This window comes from Trichomycterus rosablanca, chromosome 9, assembly GCF_030014385.1.
Source record: "Trichomycterus rosablanca isolate fTriRos1 chromosome 9, fTriRos1.hap1, whole genome shotgun sequence".
In the NCBI taxonomy this organism is placed as follows: Eukaryota; Metazoa; Chordata; class Actinopteri; order Siluriformes; family Trichomycteridae; genus Trichomycterus; species Trichomycterus rosablanca.
The window spans coordinates 22,077,699-22,094,689 of NC_085996.1; the positions used below are offsets into that span (position 1 = coordinate 22,077,699).

The following is a 16,991-nucleotide window of genomic DNA, read 5'->3' on the forward strand; positions in this document are numbered from 1 at the left end:
ATTCTGTATTGGGGACAGGTCAGGACTGCAGGCAGGCCAGTCCAGTACCCGTACCTTCTTCTTCCGCAGCCATGCCTTTGTAATGTGTGCAGCATGTGGTTTTGCATTGTCTTGTTGAAAAATGCATGGACGTCTCTGATAAAGATGATGACTTGAACTGAAGGCAGCATATGTTGCTCTAAGATCTAAGATGACATGCAATTTTTAGCGCAAAATCAGCAGTAAATAATAAAGTATCCAAACAATTATTTTTTTCACCCACAGGAGACATATCTTATTAGTCTAACTGACCACACACACACACAGGTTTAATGTTATCCAGTTTAGTCTGAAAAAAACTTAAAAGATAAACCGAAAGCAACAGCGTGTGTGTGTGTTTCTTTAAAAAAACGCTTTGTTCACAGTGTCGCTTTAAATTATTCTGATTCAGGAGTCGAATGTGACGCGTAAGTTTCTCTCTCCGTTTTTACTGTTATTAATAAATGCTGTGGTTTTAAATAAACACCAGCTACTACAGAACATTTTGTGTGACTTTCTTACATTAAAAAGCTTAATTAAAAAGCTTAATTAAACCGCTATTACCACAGAGCGGTCACCGAGTCAGACTCGTTCCGTCTGTGGAGCTAAAAGTTCTGATTACCCTAAAAGTTTAGCAGATGATCCTGAACTAACGAATTTGATAATGAATAAACTTTTGCCTCTGATTGGCTCTGTAACGTTTCTGTTCTCATTTACATCAAAAGCAAGAACCACTTACGAGTTACCAAACTGAACACGAGTTTGAATAATGTGCTGATAGAATCGACTCAGATGTGACCGGGTTGAATTATCTTTTTAAAGTAAATATTTCAGTCAGCAAAATTGCATCGTATGTATGATGCACAACGTTAATCATGTTATTTTAGGTCGTGAAGAGCTTTCATGATGGTTTCTGTATGATGGTTGATGAATGGTGATGTGATGGTTCGTGTTTTGTAGCGCAAAGTCTGGATCAATTCACTGAGCTGTTAACTTAACGTGATCTTTATATATCAAGTGATCGGATCGGCTACATTTGGGAAATATCGTCCGATCGTCGATAGCATATTTTGATTGAAAATCGGCCGATATCGATTGAAAGTCGATCGATCGTCCCATCTCTATTAATTATGTTTAAGCAAGCACAAGTCATGCCCAAAATGTCCTGAAAACAGCACATTTAACACCTGAGAAGTTTATAAATAGGCATACCATTTGATTCAGTTGTCTCGGACGTGTTTTACAACACTGGTATATGTTATGCATTCCTTCCCATGAGGAACATTTTATCACTCGGATCCAATGCAAAGTGTAGTGTTCAAATTCGCATGCTTTTATTAACATAGCCTCCACAGTCACTAGATATAAGTATAGCTTTAAATGTTGAGTAATAGCCTAGGTTCTAAGTTATGGCAGGTGGAGATTGTTTACACAGCACATGCCAGTGACTTCTTTGTATGCGCTATATAAACTGTGTGTAAATTGTTGATAGTGCACTAATTACAGTTCTTATACCTGAGTGAACCTTCCCTGGACCTGTGAAAAGAAGTTTTTGGCTACTACACACAGGTCAGATAGGGACATTTGTTGGGTACAACCCTCCTTGGTTAGAGTCGGGGTCTGCAGCAGTAGAGGAGATACAGCTTGGTAACTGGTAATGAATAGACTGGGAGAGAAAAGAAAAAGACATAAATACAATAATAAGATTTTTATGTTGTTAGGGATGAGATCTGGCCCTGCAAGACTAGGTGATTGCTATAAACAGATAGCAAATGCACATTGTTCATCCTGTACTCAGTCAATCCGTAGTCATAGTAAGAAAAGTAAACTAAGCTACTTAATGTAGTGATCTTACTTTTTTGGAGTGTCACGGTGGCTAAGTGGGTAGCACTGTCGCCTCACAGCAAGAAGGTCCTGGGTTCGATCCCCAGGTGGGGTGGTCCAGGTCCTTTCTGTGTGGAGTTTGCATGTTCTCCCCATGTCTGCGTGGGTTTACTTCGGGTGTGGTGGCTCGGTGGGTAGCACTGTCACCTCACAGCAAGAAGGTCCTGGGTTTGATCCCCAGGTGGGGAGGTCTAGGTCCTTTCTGTGTGGAGTTTGCATGTTTTCCCCGTGTCTGTGTGGGTTTACTCCGGGTGCTCTGTTTTCCTCCCACAGTCCAAAGACATGCAAGTGAGGTGAATTGGAGACACTAAATTGTCCATGGTTGTGTTGGATATAACCTTGTGAACTGATGAACCTTGTGTAATGAATAACTACCATTCCTGTCATGAATGTAACCAAAGTGTAAAGCATGACGTTAAAATCCTAATAAATAAATAAATAATAAATACTTTTTTGGACTTAATCTTATTGCAGTCATTACTTTGTTCAAGCACACTGTGACTTTTCTCTTGTGTCTTATGTGTTGCAGAAAGCCCACTGCTGTTTCCCACCTACCCACAAAAGTCTCTGCACTTTGTAAAACGGCTGATGGAAGGCACTATTGACCTCTGTCTGCAAAAACCAGCGGTAAGTATGCTAATTATGCTATTTGATTTCAGTCAGGTAGAAGAAACAGCAAATGGAACTTGATGCAGTGTATGCTCCTAGCATCCTAATTATATATTGTATCTGTCACTCACACAGTGCATGTGTATGCAGTGCATACATTTCTCCCACTATTCCAACCACTTTCTGCATGTTTCAATCCATTATTTTGTGATTGGGAAGCCATAGGATCAAATTCTGGAACTGAAATACACGAACATTAGTTTCATGAAAGTTGGGACAGTATGTGGGATGCTAATAAAAACAGAAAGCAAAGATTTAAATTTGTTTAATTAGTCTTGTACTAAATATACACTTAAAATCAATTAACAGATTTTAATTTTAAATTTAAACCCTACAACAAGTTTCAAAAAAGTTTTCCTTTAATAATACTTAATAATTGGTCAGGAATAAACGACTGTGCTGTTATGTTAAAATAAGCATTAATGTCATTAAAACTGTCTAGAAAGCAGCTTATCTTGCTCCAAAATGTGTATGTGTATATCAGTGTTAATATTGTCATCACAGATGTTCATGTCACTCATTCTATAAGCGCTTCTGTTTCATATCATGAAACACTTTGCTTCTGAAGTTTGAGTTGATAACAATCTGAATGGTCCTTTTTTATCTTTGGCCCAAAGGACGCAACATTTATTTATTAAAGTAACATTCTAAAAGAAGGACCGGTCAGTCCACAGCACACACTTTCACTTTGGTTTACAACTGTCCATTGTAGATGAACTTGAGCCCAGCGAAGTCTGCAGCATTTCTGGTTGATGATGTTTTTCACTGTGTATAGTACAGTTTGCTGATCTATAGGGTTAAATTAATTGATTGAGGAAAGTTGTTCTTGAACTGTTGGATTATTTGCTGATGCATTATTATTATTAGTAGTAGTAGTAGTAGTACTAGTACTTTCCTAGATTCTACTTTTATACCATCAAAGTATGATTAAATTAGCTGTGTAAGGCGCCCAGGTGGCGCAGCGGGATATTCCGCTTGCACACCACTCCCCGGTTCGAAACTCGGTGTTGCCACCGGTCGGCTGGGCGCCATCTAGTGGGCATAATTGGCAGTGCCTGCAGCAGATACAAATTGGCCACCGTATCTGCAGGGTGGGGGCCGGGCTATGTGTGGGTGGGTGGTTCTTCATACGCTGTGTAAGGACCCTGAATGGCGGAAGAGACGCCTGTGCAGAATGCATGGGCGAGAAGAGGAGGGCTGTGCACGTGTTGAAAGAGGCGTGTAAAGCGACGTGCTCTCCTCGGATGCAATCTGGTATCTCTCAGCAGCGGAAGACAAAATTGAGTGTGCTAAATCGGGAGAAAAATGGGGAGAAAATGCATAAAAAATATTTTTTGTTTGTTTAAGATGTTCATAATCTTAAATTATCTTTTCTGGAAGCAGTTATGGTCCTGGACTAGTGATCGTAAGATCGCCAGTTCAAACCCTACCACTGCCAGGTTTGACCCCCACTTTGACTTTTTAAAGATGGAACCTTTTATTCAGCCGTGATAATAGTTACAGCAGCTAACATGGCATTAGAAATCAAACAGAAAAGCACTGCCAGATTGCCACTGTTCGGCGCTTGAGCAAGGTCCTAAACCCTCGATTGCTTGAATTGTATATGGTCTCAATTGTAAGTCGATTTGGAGAAAAGCATCTGTTAAATCCTGTAAATATTGCAATTAAACAATATTGAAATTAATTTCACAGTGATTGTTTATTGATGCTTGTATATTACTCTTTTTCTGTTTTATTTGCATTGTTGTCCCAACTTTTCTGGAGCTATGATTTGTAGATTTACAGCTGGATGTTGTGAATGTCAATGATATCTGAAGTGTCACATCTGCGTATTCTACACAAAAATCTGCTAGTTGTGTCTGTTTGACCTAAATTATCTTTCATCTTAAACACTTAATTTTGCAGTACCATCTTCCTTGATACAACCTGTAATCTGTACTTGGTTAGCTCATGATACAAGAGTAAAACATTTAGATATAGTTTGATTTTGCCTTCTGCTTCTGTGGCTACTTTTAAGACTAAACTAAGGATTGTAATTTGTGTGTGGTGATCCAATGACCTGTGTGTGTGTTTGTGTGTTTTCTCTTCTCAGAAGGTCATAGGGAGTTCAGTGAAGCAGGCTCAGTGTTTGCGTCTTTACAAAGTACATGAGAGGTAAACCACACCACTAATATTAATGATCAGCCTCAAAATGCTGATTAAGTCTTTAGCTTATTGTGCATAAGTGGTTGAAAGCTCACAAATGTGGTGATGTTTTGGCAGTCCTGAGAGCACACCACGGCTGTTTGAACTCCCAGCACTGTAAGTACTACTAAATAAATGCATAAAAAAATCATTGTTATACTACATGGTTCATGATACATGCAGCCTCCCTTTCAAAGACCGAATAAAAACACAAACTACAGTGTAGATCTTATTATTATATCAGTTTTAAACAGATATATATACAGATGAGCCAAAATGTCAGACCAGCTTCTACCCACTGAGACTTGGACTCTCAATAGAGTCCTGTGCTATTTGGTAACAAAACATTATCAGCTGGTCTTTTAGTTTCTGTGTATTGTGAGATGGATCGTCCTACAGTGCATCCTGGTGCCATCTTTTGCACAGGTGCACATTCCATCCACATTATCCTGGAGAAAGCAGGATTTGTTGTACCGGTCAACCTTCTTCCTTTGCTTCTGTGTTTAGTTATGGTGCCTGTTGGGCCCTTGAGCAAGGCTTTTAACCCTCTCTGCTCCAGGGGTGCGGTACAATGGCTGACCCTGCACTATGACCCCAGCTTCCAAAAACACGCTGGCATATGCAAAAAAGAACTTAGTTGTACTGTATATGTATATATGACAAATAAAGGCATTCTGTTCTATTTGCAATCCCCAATTTTAAATGAAATGTCCCACAAATGACCATATATTATAGAAGTATAATGTGTATGAGGCACCTGGAATTTTAACACACACACTAGAATAGGCCTTGTCGCTGGTTTATACAGGTCGTCACACTTGTTTATGATAAAAAAACAAGATGATAACGAATACAATTTGGTTTAAATAATCAAAATTACTATCAATGTATTTTTTCCAGATGGAATGATAAAAATGCAAGTATGATCTATGTAGTTTTCTGTATGCCAGAGATCTCACCCTCCAAAATCTACATCCTGAGAAGAGCGACAGACCCAATCAGGTATTATCACTGTAACGTTGTTTTGTAGCTCCCTTCATATTTAAAATCTGGAACAGTATCAGATGAGCTTTATTATTTCAATGTGTTATTCACACATGCAGCCAGCACACAGAACCAGAAGTGGGATGCATCTATTTACACAGTCTTACCCACTAATTCATGAGCTGACCTAGTAATTTTCTAGCAATTGTATTAGGTTGTGTTCCAGAAATTGCTTTGTCAGTTTTGCTTTGGTGTGCATTCATGCATTAACACATAAATTACTGGTAATTTCTGCATAAAATTAATGTAAGGAGAAGGAATAAAGGGCCACCATTTCATTCCTATTTTAAAGAAAAGCTCTTTAACATTGTTTTATTATTTTTATGGCTCCATTTAACTTAGGTCATTTTATTTGTATTGTAATCTGAATATTTAAAAAATTTAAATGTTTTTCTAATGTTTTTGTTGCAAAGAATTATGAAGTTTAAATGTTTTCCCTACTTATGGGAAAATGAAATAATGAATAAATTACTGGTATTTTTAATTGTATTTATTAATTTTTAGTAACTGCTTTATTCTTGTCTCAGTGGGTCTAGCACCAGTCAAAAACAATAAATGAAAGACAAAAATACACCTTGGACAGACCTTGGTTCCTCTCAAGGTTTCTTCCTGTAATTTTATGGGAGTTTTTCCTCGCCCTCAGCTTGCTCAACAGGGGTTTTTGTATCTGTTGGTCCTGGATCTTGTAAAGTTGCTTTGAGACAATGTCTATTGTAAAAAGCGCTATATAAATAAAGTTGACTTGACTTGACAGGGCAACATACACTCACACACTCACTGACACCTGGGGCAATTTCCAGTTGCCAGTTCACCTTACGAAACTCATGCAGACACGTTTAGAACATCTATAAGAGACATGCTGTCTTTCAGACAGTGACTTGCTTAAATGGACCATTAAATGGCTAAATGGTTAAATGGCTATTTTTTGTTTTTTACAATTATATTTGCAGAATCAAAAAGTAGAATGGTGTTCTTTTTGAAGTGATTTTGAAATGAAAATCTAGTGATTGAATCATGTCCACTATCTGTAGGTTTCAGTGGTTAAACCCCCTTCCCCTTCTTTTTTCTTTTTCATTTTTGTTGCTATTTTTACATTTCCAAGGTGTATAAGGTGAAGGGGAACAAGTAGGATGATTAAGCATTTTCTGTATGTTTTCAGATCTGTGCCTAATGGTTTGGTGGCTATAGACTTAAACCCTCACTGCAGTACTAATGATGAAACAGAGCCGACGTAAGTTGTATTAAAGAGAAAATAGTTTCCAATTGCAGATTAAACTAAATACTAAAAAATAAACTAACTTTTAATGTCGCTGGGTTGCAGAGATCGCTCCTATACATGTCTTGATGCACGTCTCTATGACGATGAGACGTTGACTGTGGTGTTACAGGGCCAGGAGGATGGTGAAAATAGGCTCCGTCTCCTCGCTCAGCTTCCCCTTGGCTCTGCAATCAGCTGTGAGGAGGAGTTTAACTGGGACACTACCCACAGGTATCACCAACCTGGGTCACTGCAGCTACTTTACTTTTGTCCATAATTCTATATTTACAAAGTGTATTAAAGTTTTTGTTTCACAGACTAAGCAAAATCTGAAGGATGATCCCTGTAGTATAAAACAATGCAACTTCGCAAAGACTTTTTGCAGACATATTGATCATGACTGGCACTGTGAGACAACTGAGAGGCAGCTGTAGCCTAGCAGTTAAGGTACCGGACAAGTAATCAGAAGGTCACTGGTTCAAGCCTCACCACTGCTAGGTTGCTGCTGTTGGGCCCTTGAGCAAGGTCCTTAACCCTCAATTGCTCAGACTGTATGCTGTCCCAGTACTGTGAGTCGCTTTGGATAAAGGTGTCTGCTAAATGCCGAAAATGTACATGTAAACTGGATCCAATGCTTAAATACCAGCTTAACTGTGCTGTTGCTTGGCCCTTGATCAAGAGACCCTATAATAATAATTTTAAAAAATCTAATTTACATGTACTGAACTCAATACCCCAAAATGATGGGAACAAATTATCTATACAAAAATGCCATATGGGACACACTGAACTTACCCATACCTACCTGCTAAAAGGAGGGCAGGCCCCCACTTGCCCCCTCCGTGGGTCCAGAACCTCTGTTAAACACATTCTCTATGCACTCTAGCACTTAAAAACGCCATATAAGTTATGGAAAAGCCATCTGTGCTCAGCTGTTTGGCCTTAATTGCTTAGTGGGAGGAATGGTATTGCTGTCCACCATGTCAATCATGCCAGCAGAAGTAGTGTAACACCTCCAAAAATGCACATTAAACATAAAAACTCCGGACGGTAGCAAAATTAAGTAAAACATTATAGACTTTCTGACTGTATGATACTTGATAGAAATACAAAAGCCACTTTCTGACTTGGCGGTGTACATTTTAAAATAAGATTTTCTTTACAGTTATTATGACTGGGCTAAAATAATTAATGCAGGAATACCTGCAAATATTGTGATTATTGGTTGCATTTGAGCATTTAAGTTTGCAAAAATTTTGAAATGATATATGAAGTTTTATACTGCAGTTAGAAGTAAATACTTCAGATGTACTTCATTTAAAATCTTAATGTTGATCTGTTCTGTTGTTGACCAGGTTGGATGAGCAAAGTGGTGAAATTCCCGTACGGGGGCTGTCTTGGGGAAATCTGAGTCGAGATCTAGAGAACATGAAGGCTCAGTTTGTGGCTGTAAATGGAGTCCGTAAAGTATCCTGCGTGGTAAGAATCATACTCCACAAACTGCATCCTTGTTGAATTGTAGATGTTACTGTAATATATTACATAGAGTTTGCCTTATTGTGTACAAATATTGTCTCTCTTTAGCCCCTTCATTTTATAGCCAAAACAGCTCATTGTTCCTTTTAAACTACTGTATAGTTAAAGCCAAGTGTTTACATATACTTGTAAGTAGAGATGGGACGATCGATCGGCTATGAATCGGTATCGGCCGATTTTTAATCAAAATATGCTATCGGCGATCGGCGATATTTCCTAAAAGTAGCCGATCCGATCGTGTGATATATAAAGATCACGTTAAGCTTAACAGCTCAGGGGATTGATCCAGACTTTGAGCTACGACGCGCCAACCATCACATCAAAATTCATCAACCATCGTACAGAAACCATCGTGAAAGCTCTTCATGACCTAAAATAACATCATTAACGTTGTGCATCATACATACGATGTAATTTTGCTGATTGTAATATTTACTTTAAAAAGATAATTCAACCCGGTCACATCTGAGTCGATTCTATCAGCACGTTATATAAACTCCTGGTTCACTTTGGTAAATCGTAAGCGGTTCTTACTTGTGATGTAGATGAGAACAGAAAACGTTACAGAGCCAATCAGAGGCAAAAGTTTATTCATTACCAAATTCGTTAGTTCAGGATCATCTGCTAAACTTTTAGGGTAATCAGAACTTTTAGCTCCACAGACGGAACGAGTCTGACTCGGTGACCGCTCTGTGGTAATAGCGGTTTAATTAAGCTTTTTAATTAAGCTTTTTAATGTAAGAAAGTCACACAATGTTCTGTAGTAGCTGGTGTTTATTTAAAACCACAGCATTTATTAATAACAGTAAAAACGGAGAGAGAAACTTACGCGTCACATTCGACTCCTGAATCAGAATCATTTAAAGCGACACTGTGAACAAAGCGTTTTTTTTAAAGAAACACACACGCTGTTGCTTTCGGTTTATTTTCACTGTGAGGCTCTTTTTAAGTTTTTTTCAGACTAAACTGGATAACATTAAACCTGTGTGTGTGTGTGGTCAGTTAGACTGATAAGATATGTCTCCTGTGGGTGAAAAAAATAATTGTTTGGTTACTTTATTATTTACTGCTGATTTTGCGCTAAAAATTGCATGTCAGTAAACACGGAGAGATAACTGAGAAGAGAAACTTACGCTTCGCGAAAAATGAATCGACTCGTGAATCACTTTAAGCGATACAGTGAACAGATCATTTCTCTTAAAGGCACAAACACACACGCACGCACGCACGCACACACGCGCTCTGCTCCGGTTTATCTTCACTGTGAGGCTCTCTTTAAGGTTTCTTCAGACTGAACTGGATAACATTAAACCTGCGTGTGTGTGTGTGGTCAGTTAGACTAATGAAATATGTCTCCTGTGGATAAAAAAAATAATTGTTTGATGTACTTTATTTACTGCTAAATTTGCTAAATTCCTATCGGAATCGGCTATCGGCCGATGTCCCTGAAAGGAGATCGGAGATCGGAATCGGTGCCAAAAACCCCGATCGGTACATCTCTAATTGCAATGTTATACATTTACATGTTTGGCATTTAGCAGATGCTTTTATCCAAAGCGACTTACAGTACTGTGACAGTATACAGTCTGACTAATTGAGGGTTAAGGGCCTTGCTCAAGAGCCCAACAGTGGCAACCTGGCAGTGGTGGGGCTTGAACCGGCAACTTTCTGATTACTAGTCTAGCACCTTAACCACTAAGCTACAACTGCCCTGCAGTTACAGAAGTTGAGTCCTGGGTTTGATTCCAAGGTGGATTGGTCCGGGTTCTTTTTGTGTGGAATTTGCATGTTCTCCCCACGTCTGTGTGGGTTTCCTTCGGGAGCTCTGGTTTCCTCCCACAGTTCAAACACATGCAAGTGAGGTGAATTGGAGTTACAAATTTGTCCATGACTGCGTTTGACATTAAAGACTTGAACTGATGAATCTTGTGTAACCAGTAACTACCCGTCCTGTCATCAATGTAACCAAAGTGTGTAAAACATGACATTAAAATCCTGATAAAAAAAAAAAAGCATTTATATAGTATGTTTAGCCCTTAAATGGCCACAGAATTAATGTACATAGTAGGAAATCAGTAAGCATCTCGTTGTTTGTACTTTGTTGCTCATATTTATAGCAGTTTATAATTGTTGACCTTAATGTTTGTATGTGTGCAAAAGCCAAATACCAGTTTTTATCCTGTTATCTTAATACTATATGTTTGTGCTTTTTTCAACTAGCTGAGTTCAAACCTCCGTCACATCCGTGTATTTGAGATGGACGTAGAGGATGAGGAGGATGAAGAGGGGGCAGATGAGTCTCAGGACATCAGCTGTGATCAGGATGAACTGGGGGAGACCTCAAGCAATCTAGGAGTGGAAGCAGCAGGTGAAGAAGGAAATAGAGGAGCAGAGGCATGTGAGGAGATGGCGGAGGGGGGAGGGGACACCCTGGAACACACTTCACTGTCAGACACACTTTGACCTTTGATGTCGCTGGTTGTCTTACCCCAGTGCAGTTTTGTAAGAAGTGCACAGGCTACTCCAACACTGTTCTCTTGAAATTAAATAAACATTTTCTGTACTTATTCTGGTTTAGATGTTTTCATTAATTTGGTTCATATTCTGTGATAAGCTTAATAGAATCAGGATTGTGTAGATACTGACCATAAAAACACATTTATATATGATCATAGGGGAAAAGTAACGATGGGCAGGAGTTAGCATGGGTGCTTAGGCTAGCCTGTGGCAATCTGTTGGCCCATACCAGATACCATAACCCTCATGTCCTCTGGCATCAGTAAGTCTTGGCTTCAACAACCTGTCGGCAATTCATTACTTGATCCTCCTCGGACTCACCACAGCTCCTCTGATGATTTTATTAGGTCTTTATGCTTATCATATTTGCTGTGTTCACATCTAATCAGGAGCATGCCCAGGTATTGTCTGAAGTGCATACAGGCATGTGGGGGCTATACACACTACTAAGTCAAATTATGAGTTGCCATAAGGAAAAAGATCATTTTGATCTTAGACAATATACACCGATCAGCCATAACATTAAAACCACTTCCTTGTGTCTACACTCACTGTCCATTTTATCAGCTCCACTTACCATATAGAAGCACTTTGTAGTTCTACAATTACTGACTGTAGTCCATCTGTTTCTCTGCATGCTTTTTTTTAACCTGCTTTTACTCTGTTCTTCAATGGTCAGGACCCCCACAGAGCAGGTATTATTTAGGTGGTGGATGATTCTCGGCACTGCAGTGACAATGACATGGTGGTGGTGTGTTAGTGTGTGTTGTGCTGGTATGAGTGATGTTGAGGGACGTTGAGGATAAAGACTTGCTTGTATATTGGTTTCACAGATAAATAAATACTAAAATATAATCTCTTGGCACATCAACATCACTTTTTTATCAGTATAATAACAAACAGATTTGCAAGAAACTGTTTATAAAGTATTACGACTTTATTCAGAATCAGAATCACTTTATTTCGCCAGGTATGTTACACATACAAGGAATTTGCTTTGGTGATACACACAATAATACACACAATAGTCCACATAGTAGTACAAACAATACACATAATAGTACAGATAATTACACATGTATGACATGTAACACAGAACATATTTAACAGACCCGACTGCACACGGACTGTTAACCAGTATTTACCAACATTTGCCGAAGAGAACAACTTTGGTTAAAAAGTGTTACAGCTCTGGGGAAAAAGCTGTTAGCGTGTCTGGATGTGTTTGTTTTTATTGTCCTGAGTCTTCTGCCAGATGGAAGAGTTTGAAAAAGGTGATGTCCAGGATGAGAGGGGTCTGCTGTCATTTTGCCGGCACGCTTCAGCACTCTGCTGTTGTAAATGTCCTGAAGCGTTGGCAGACTACATCCAATGATCCTCTCCGCTGTCCTGATTACACGCTGGAGTTTATGTGATGTTGAGGAACCAAACCAGATGGTGATGGATGATGATGTAAGGATGGACTCTATGATTGCTGTGTAGAACTGGATCAGCAGACTCTGTGGCAGGTTGAATTTTCTCAGCTGTCTCAGGAAGAACATTCTCTGCTGAGCCCTATTGGCGATGGAGAGTGTTTTTTTTCCACTTTAGGTCCCTGGATAAGGTGGTGCCCAGGAACTTAAGTGACTCCACCACTAAGACCATAGAGCCATTAATTGTGAGGGGAGGTAAGGAGGGCGCTTTGTGCCTGAAATCCACCACCATCTCTACAGTCTTTTGTGTGTTGATCAGCAGGTGATTGTCGCTGCACCAGGAGACCAACTGCTCGACTTCCTTTCTGTAGGCAGACTCGTCACCATCGGTTATGAGGCCCACCACAGTGGTGTCATCAGCAAACTTAAGGATCTTTAGATAAGATAAGATAATACTTTATTGATCCCCATAGGGAAATTAACTTGTTACAGCAGTATGAAGACAGGAAAAACAGAAAGAAATACAACTAAGTAAAAAATATTACTATTTTTTTTACAGCTGTATTTTTTTCTATTTTTTACAGCTGTATTTCTTTACAGCTGGTTCCTTAGAAACAGTCATTGGTATAGATTCTCTATACATAGGTTAGTAACAGTACAAGTCTAATTTTATTTTATTTTTTAAACTATGCATACATTATTTCATTATTTATAAATATTATTGACGTTAAAGTGTTTCTCTTTACCCTATAGCGTCATTTACAAGGCAAGGCAAATGCGCGTTCACAGTAGGCGTCGCTCCTTGAGCGTGCTCGTTACCGCTTGTATGCGTAATGACGACATAATTTGTCTCTTTTCGGTTTTCCTCATTGGTGACTGGTGGACGGTAAAGATGGCGACGAAGCGGCTAGTGTGTATAACTATTAAGGGAAGATGACGAACATAAACACAGTAACTAACTTTACAGCGAAGTGGTCGACGGTCAACATTTGGGTGGGGTTAAACATAAGTGAAACTTGTTAACTCGGCGGAGGTTTATCTAATAAATTCGGTCCGTGGCTGGAGTGTTGGTTCCTAATGGAGGATATAAATTCGAACATAAACGCGGACTTAGAGGTGCGGAAGCTTCAGGACCTGGTGAAGAAACTCGAGCAGCAAAATGAGCAGCTGCGGAGCCGCTCCGCCCTGCTGTCCTCCACCGGCGGCATTGCGTCCAACAACAGACCTCTGAGCGCCGGCTACGAGTCGTTATCGGCGGGGCTGGCCGGCTTCACCGGGGCGGGGTTCGGCGGCTTACGGAATTTCGGAGCGGCGTCTGTGGAGAACGCGCGGTGTCTGAGTCCCAGACGCTCTTATCACGGCAGCTACGGATCACCATATGAAAGTGACAGTTCTCCTGCTAATAACATTCAGTATTATCGAGACTCTGTGGATTACGATGAGAGAGAGACTTCGGTTTTGGATGAGGTGGAGATCCTTGATCTCGAAGACATGGACTGTCTGAATGAGGACGAGGACAGCTGGTGAGTAGAGCAGCTGGGCTGGGTACAGTATTAGAAAGGAGCCGTGTGTTAAGGGGTTTGAGTTTGACAGCTCGCAGACATCCCAAGCTGCAAAAACTCATTTCAGAGAGGTACCCCCGGACCCCCACCCCCCAAGCCCCCAGATAGTGTGATAGTTCTAGTGTGAAAGATAATAGATTTATGTTCCCTACATAGTGCACTAGATTGTATATTAGAAAAGAATTTATGTTCCTTACTTAGTGCACTAGATAGTGTACTAGATAATAGACTTATGTTTCTTACATAATGCTTTAGGTAGCGTATTAGTTAACGGATTTAGGTTCCCTACACAGTGCACTAGATTGTATATCAGATCATGGATTTATGTTCCCTACATAGTGCACTAGATAGTGTTTTAGATATGAATTTATGCTCCCTACATAGTGCACTAGATAGTGAATTAGACAACTGGTTTATGTTCCCTACACAGTGCACTAGATTGTATATCAGATCACGGATTTATGTTCCCTACATAGTGCACTAGATAGTATTTTAGATATGAATTTATGTTCCCTACATAGTGCACTAGATAGTGGATTAGACAACTGGTTTATGTTCCCTACACAGTGCACTAGATTGTATATCAGATCATGGATTTATGTTCACTACATAGTGCACTAGATAGTGTTTTAGATATGAATTTATGCTCCCTACGTAGTGCGCTAGATTGTATATCAGATCATGGATTTATGTTCCCTACATAGTGCACTAGATAGTGTTTTAGATATGAATTTATGTTCCCTACATAGTGCACTAGATTGTATATCAGATCACGGATTTATGTTCCCTACATAGTGCACTAGATAGTATTTTAGATATGAATTTATGTTCCCTACGTAGTGCACTAGATAGTGAATTAGACAATTGGTTTATGTTCCCTACCTACACAGTGCACTAGATTGTCTATCAGATCACGGATTTATGTTCCCTACATAGTGCACTAGATAGTATTTTAGATATGAATTTATGTTCCCTACGTAGTGCACTAGATAGTGAATTAGACAATTGGTTTATGTTCCCTACCTACACAGTGCACTAGATTGTATATAAGATCACGGATTCATGTTCACTACATAGTGCATTAGAAAGTATAACTAGATGATGATTTGTGTTCCTTACATAGTGCACTAGATAGTGTATTACATAATTATGTTCTTTACATAGTGCACTAGATTGTATATTCGATCATAGATTTTTGTTCCCAGCTTGTGCACTAGACAGTATATTAGATAATTGATTTATGTTCCCTACATAGTGCACTAGATAGTATTTTAGATATGAAGTTATGTTCTCTACTTAGTGCACTAGACAGTATATTAGACAATTGATTTATGTTCCCTACATAGTGCACTAGATTGTGCATCAGATAACGGATTTAATACATGATAGGGGAAAAAGTCTGTGTCGCCCACGTGTGTGTGTGTGTGTGTGTGTGTGTGTGTGTGTGTATACAAATGTCCTTATTTGTCATGCCAATAAAGCTTTTTTTGAGTTTGAGTGTGTGTGCGCATGCGTGTGCGCACACGCTCTTGGCCGCTCGTTCTAGATTCCGGGAGATTTTATCTGACTTGCGGGCATCAAGGAGCCGATATGTATATGCGGGAGACTCACGGAACTTCCGGGAGACTTGGGATGTCTGAGATCGGTAGGCCAGTGCGGTTGTTTTAGACAACAAGTACAGTTATCAACAATTACATCATGTGTGCCTCTGATGCACAGAACCTAATAGTGACTAATTTCTAGACTTGCTATCCATCTTAAGTGTAAAAGCTGCTATATTGTCCTAAATGACTGGTGTGCCATGACTAATGGCACTTTCTGACCAGCAAACAAAGCTGCTATCTCCCTACATTGTAGCGCGCAACAGACTGACCGTGCCAAACAGGCCTGGCTGGAATTAGTGTAGCTCAGATTTGTAGTTTCATTTCAGTTTGATTAGTAGTTCAGTTTCAGCTGAGCCATCTAAACTAGTTATTACGTTTAGTCTTTTTGTGATGGTCACGTACAAGCACAAGTATGTCATTAAAGCTGAAGTGCTGAGCTCAGATTACTTTCATTTATTTACTAGTGCCACGTAGATCAGGGTTCCCCAGTTGTAATTTTGGATTTAAGGAAGATCACCAAAACGTCTGACTCTGGGCCTTTAGGTAACAGTGGCTTTCCTCATAATGATAGCTTTTAGACATCGCTTTTAGAATGTCTACAAATCGAATGGCTCATAGGCACAAAGCTTTATTTAACAGTATTGAGATCCTCTATTATGATCCATCCACCTTAACAGTGTATACCATGATCTAGCACCTGAATAAAAAGGTTAGAAAGAGCAACTTGGTGTATCTTTATATCATTAGTGAGGTGGAATAATTTCCAAGCCATAGATAGGTACATGACTGAACTGTTGGGGCTTTTAATCACAAGCTGTGATTGTTAATATTTATAGTCATGTATAAAGTCCTCTGCTATTGCCTTATCTCTGGATATGGAAATGAAGTAAAGCAAGTCTGTGCAGTCAGTGTGAGAAGCAGGGCAGTGTTTAATTAGACTTTACAGCACCCATATAACTTGGCCAAGCCAAATGTCTAGACACAATAGAATGTAAACTCGTAGAACTTTAAAACTGTCAAAAGTTGCTTTGTAAAATTGCCATGTGAAAGAATAATGGAGATTTTATTTATAAAGGACTCCAAATGAACATGATTAGTTTAAAAAAAAAAGATGGATCTCTCTACTACTTTCCTTAAAAAAATTACCCCAGCTGACATGGAGGATCTGTGCTATGTCATTAAACACCACACAGATGCCACTCAGGTGGCGCAGTGGTAAAAACACACGCTGGAACCAGAGCTGGGATCTCAAATACATCGTATCGAATCTCAGCTCTACCTGCCGGCTAAGGCTGAGCGGCCA

At 39.5% G+C, this 16,991-nt stretch overlaps 2 protein-coding genes across 7 annotated transcripts in view; both read left to right on the forward strand.

The window, feature by feature from the left end:
* anapc4 (anaphase promoting complex subunit 4) overlaps positions 1-11,160 on the forward strand; it is a 30,005-nt gene extending 18,845 nt beyond the window's left edge. Inside the window, exons 22-29 of the mRNA XM_063001261.1 lie at positions 2,432-2,529; positions 4,664-4,725; positions 4,834-4,872; positions 5,656-5,757; positions 6,959-7,030; positions 7,121-7,288; positions 8,413-8,536; positions 10,814-11,160. Coding sequence (XP_062857331.1) covers positions 2,432-2,529; positions 4,664-4,725; positions 4,834-4,872; positions 5,656-5,757; positions 6,959-7,030; positions 7,121-7,288; positions 8,413-8,536; positions 10,814-11,056 — 908 coding nt within the window. The 3' untranslated portion in view covers positions 11,057-11,160. The remainder of the gene's footprint in view (positions 1-2,431; positions 2,530-4,663; positions 4,726-4,833; positions 4,873-5,655; positions 5,758-6,958; positions 7,031-7,120; positions 7,289-8,412; positions 8,537-10,813) is intronic.
* Positions 11,161-13,407: 2,247 nt separating this feature from the next.
* Positions 13,408-16,991, forward strand: part of slain2 (SLAIN motif family, member 2) — a 36,640-nt gene continuing 33,056 nt past the window's right edge. For all 6 annotated transcript variants that reach the window (XM_063002069.1, XM_063002071.1, XM_063002073.1 and 3 more), the window contains exon 1: positions 13,408-14,045. In XM_063002069.1, the coding sequence (XP_062858139.1) occupies positions 13,600-14,045 (446 nt within the window). In that variant the 5' untranslated portion in view covers positions 13,408-13,599. The remainder of the gene's footprint in view (positions 14,046-16,991) is intronic.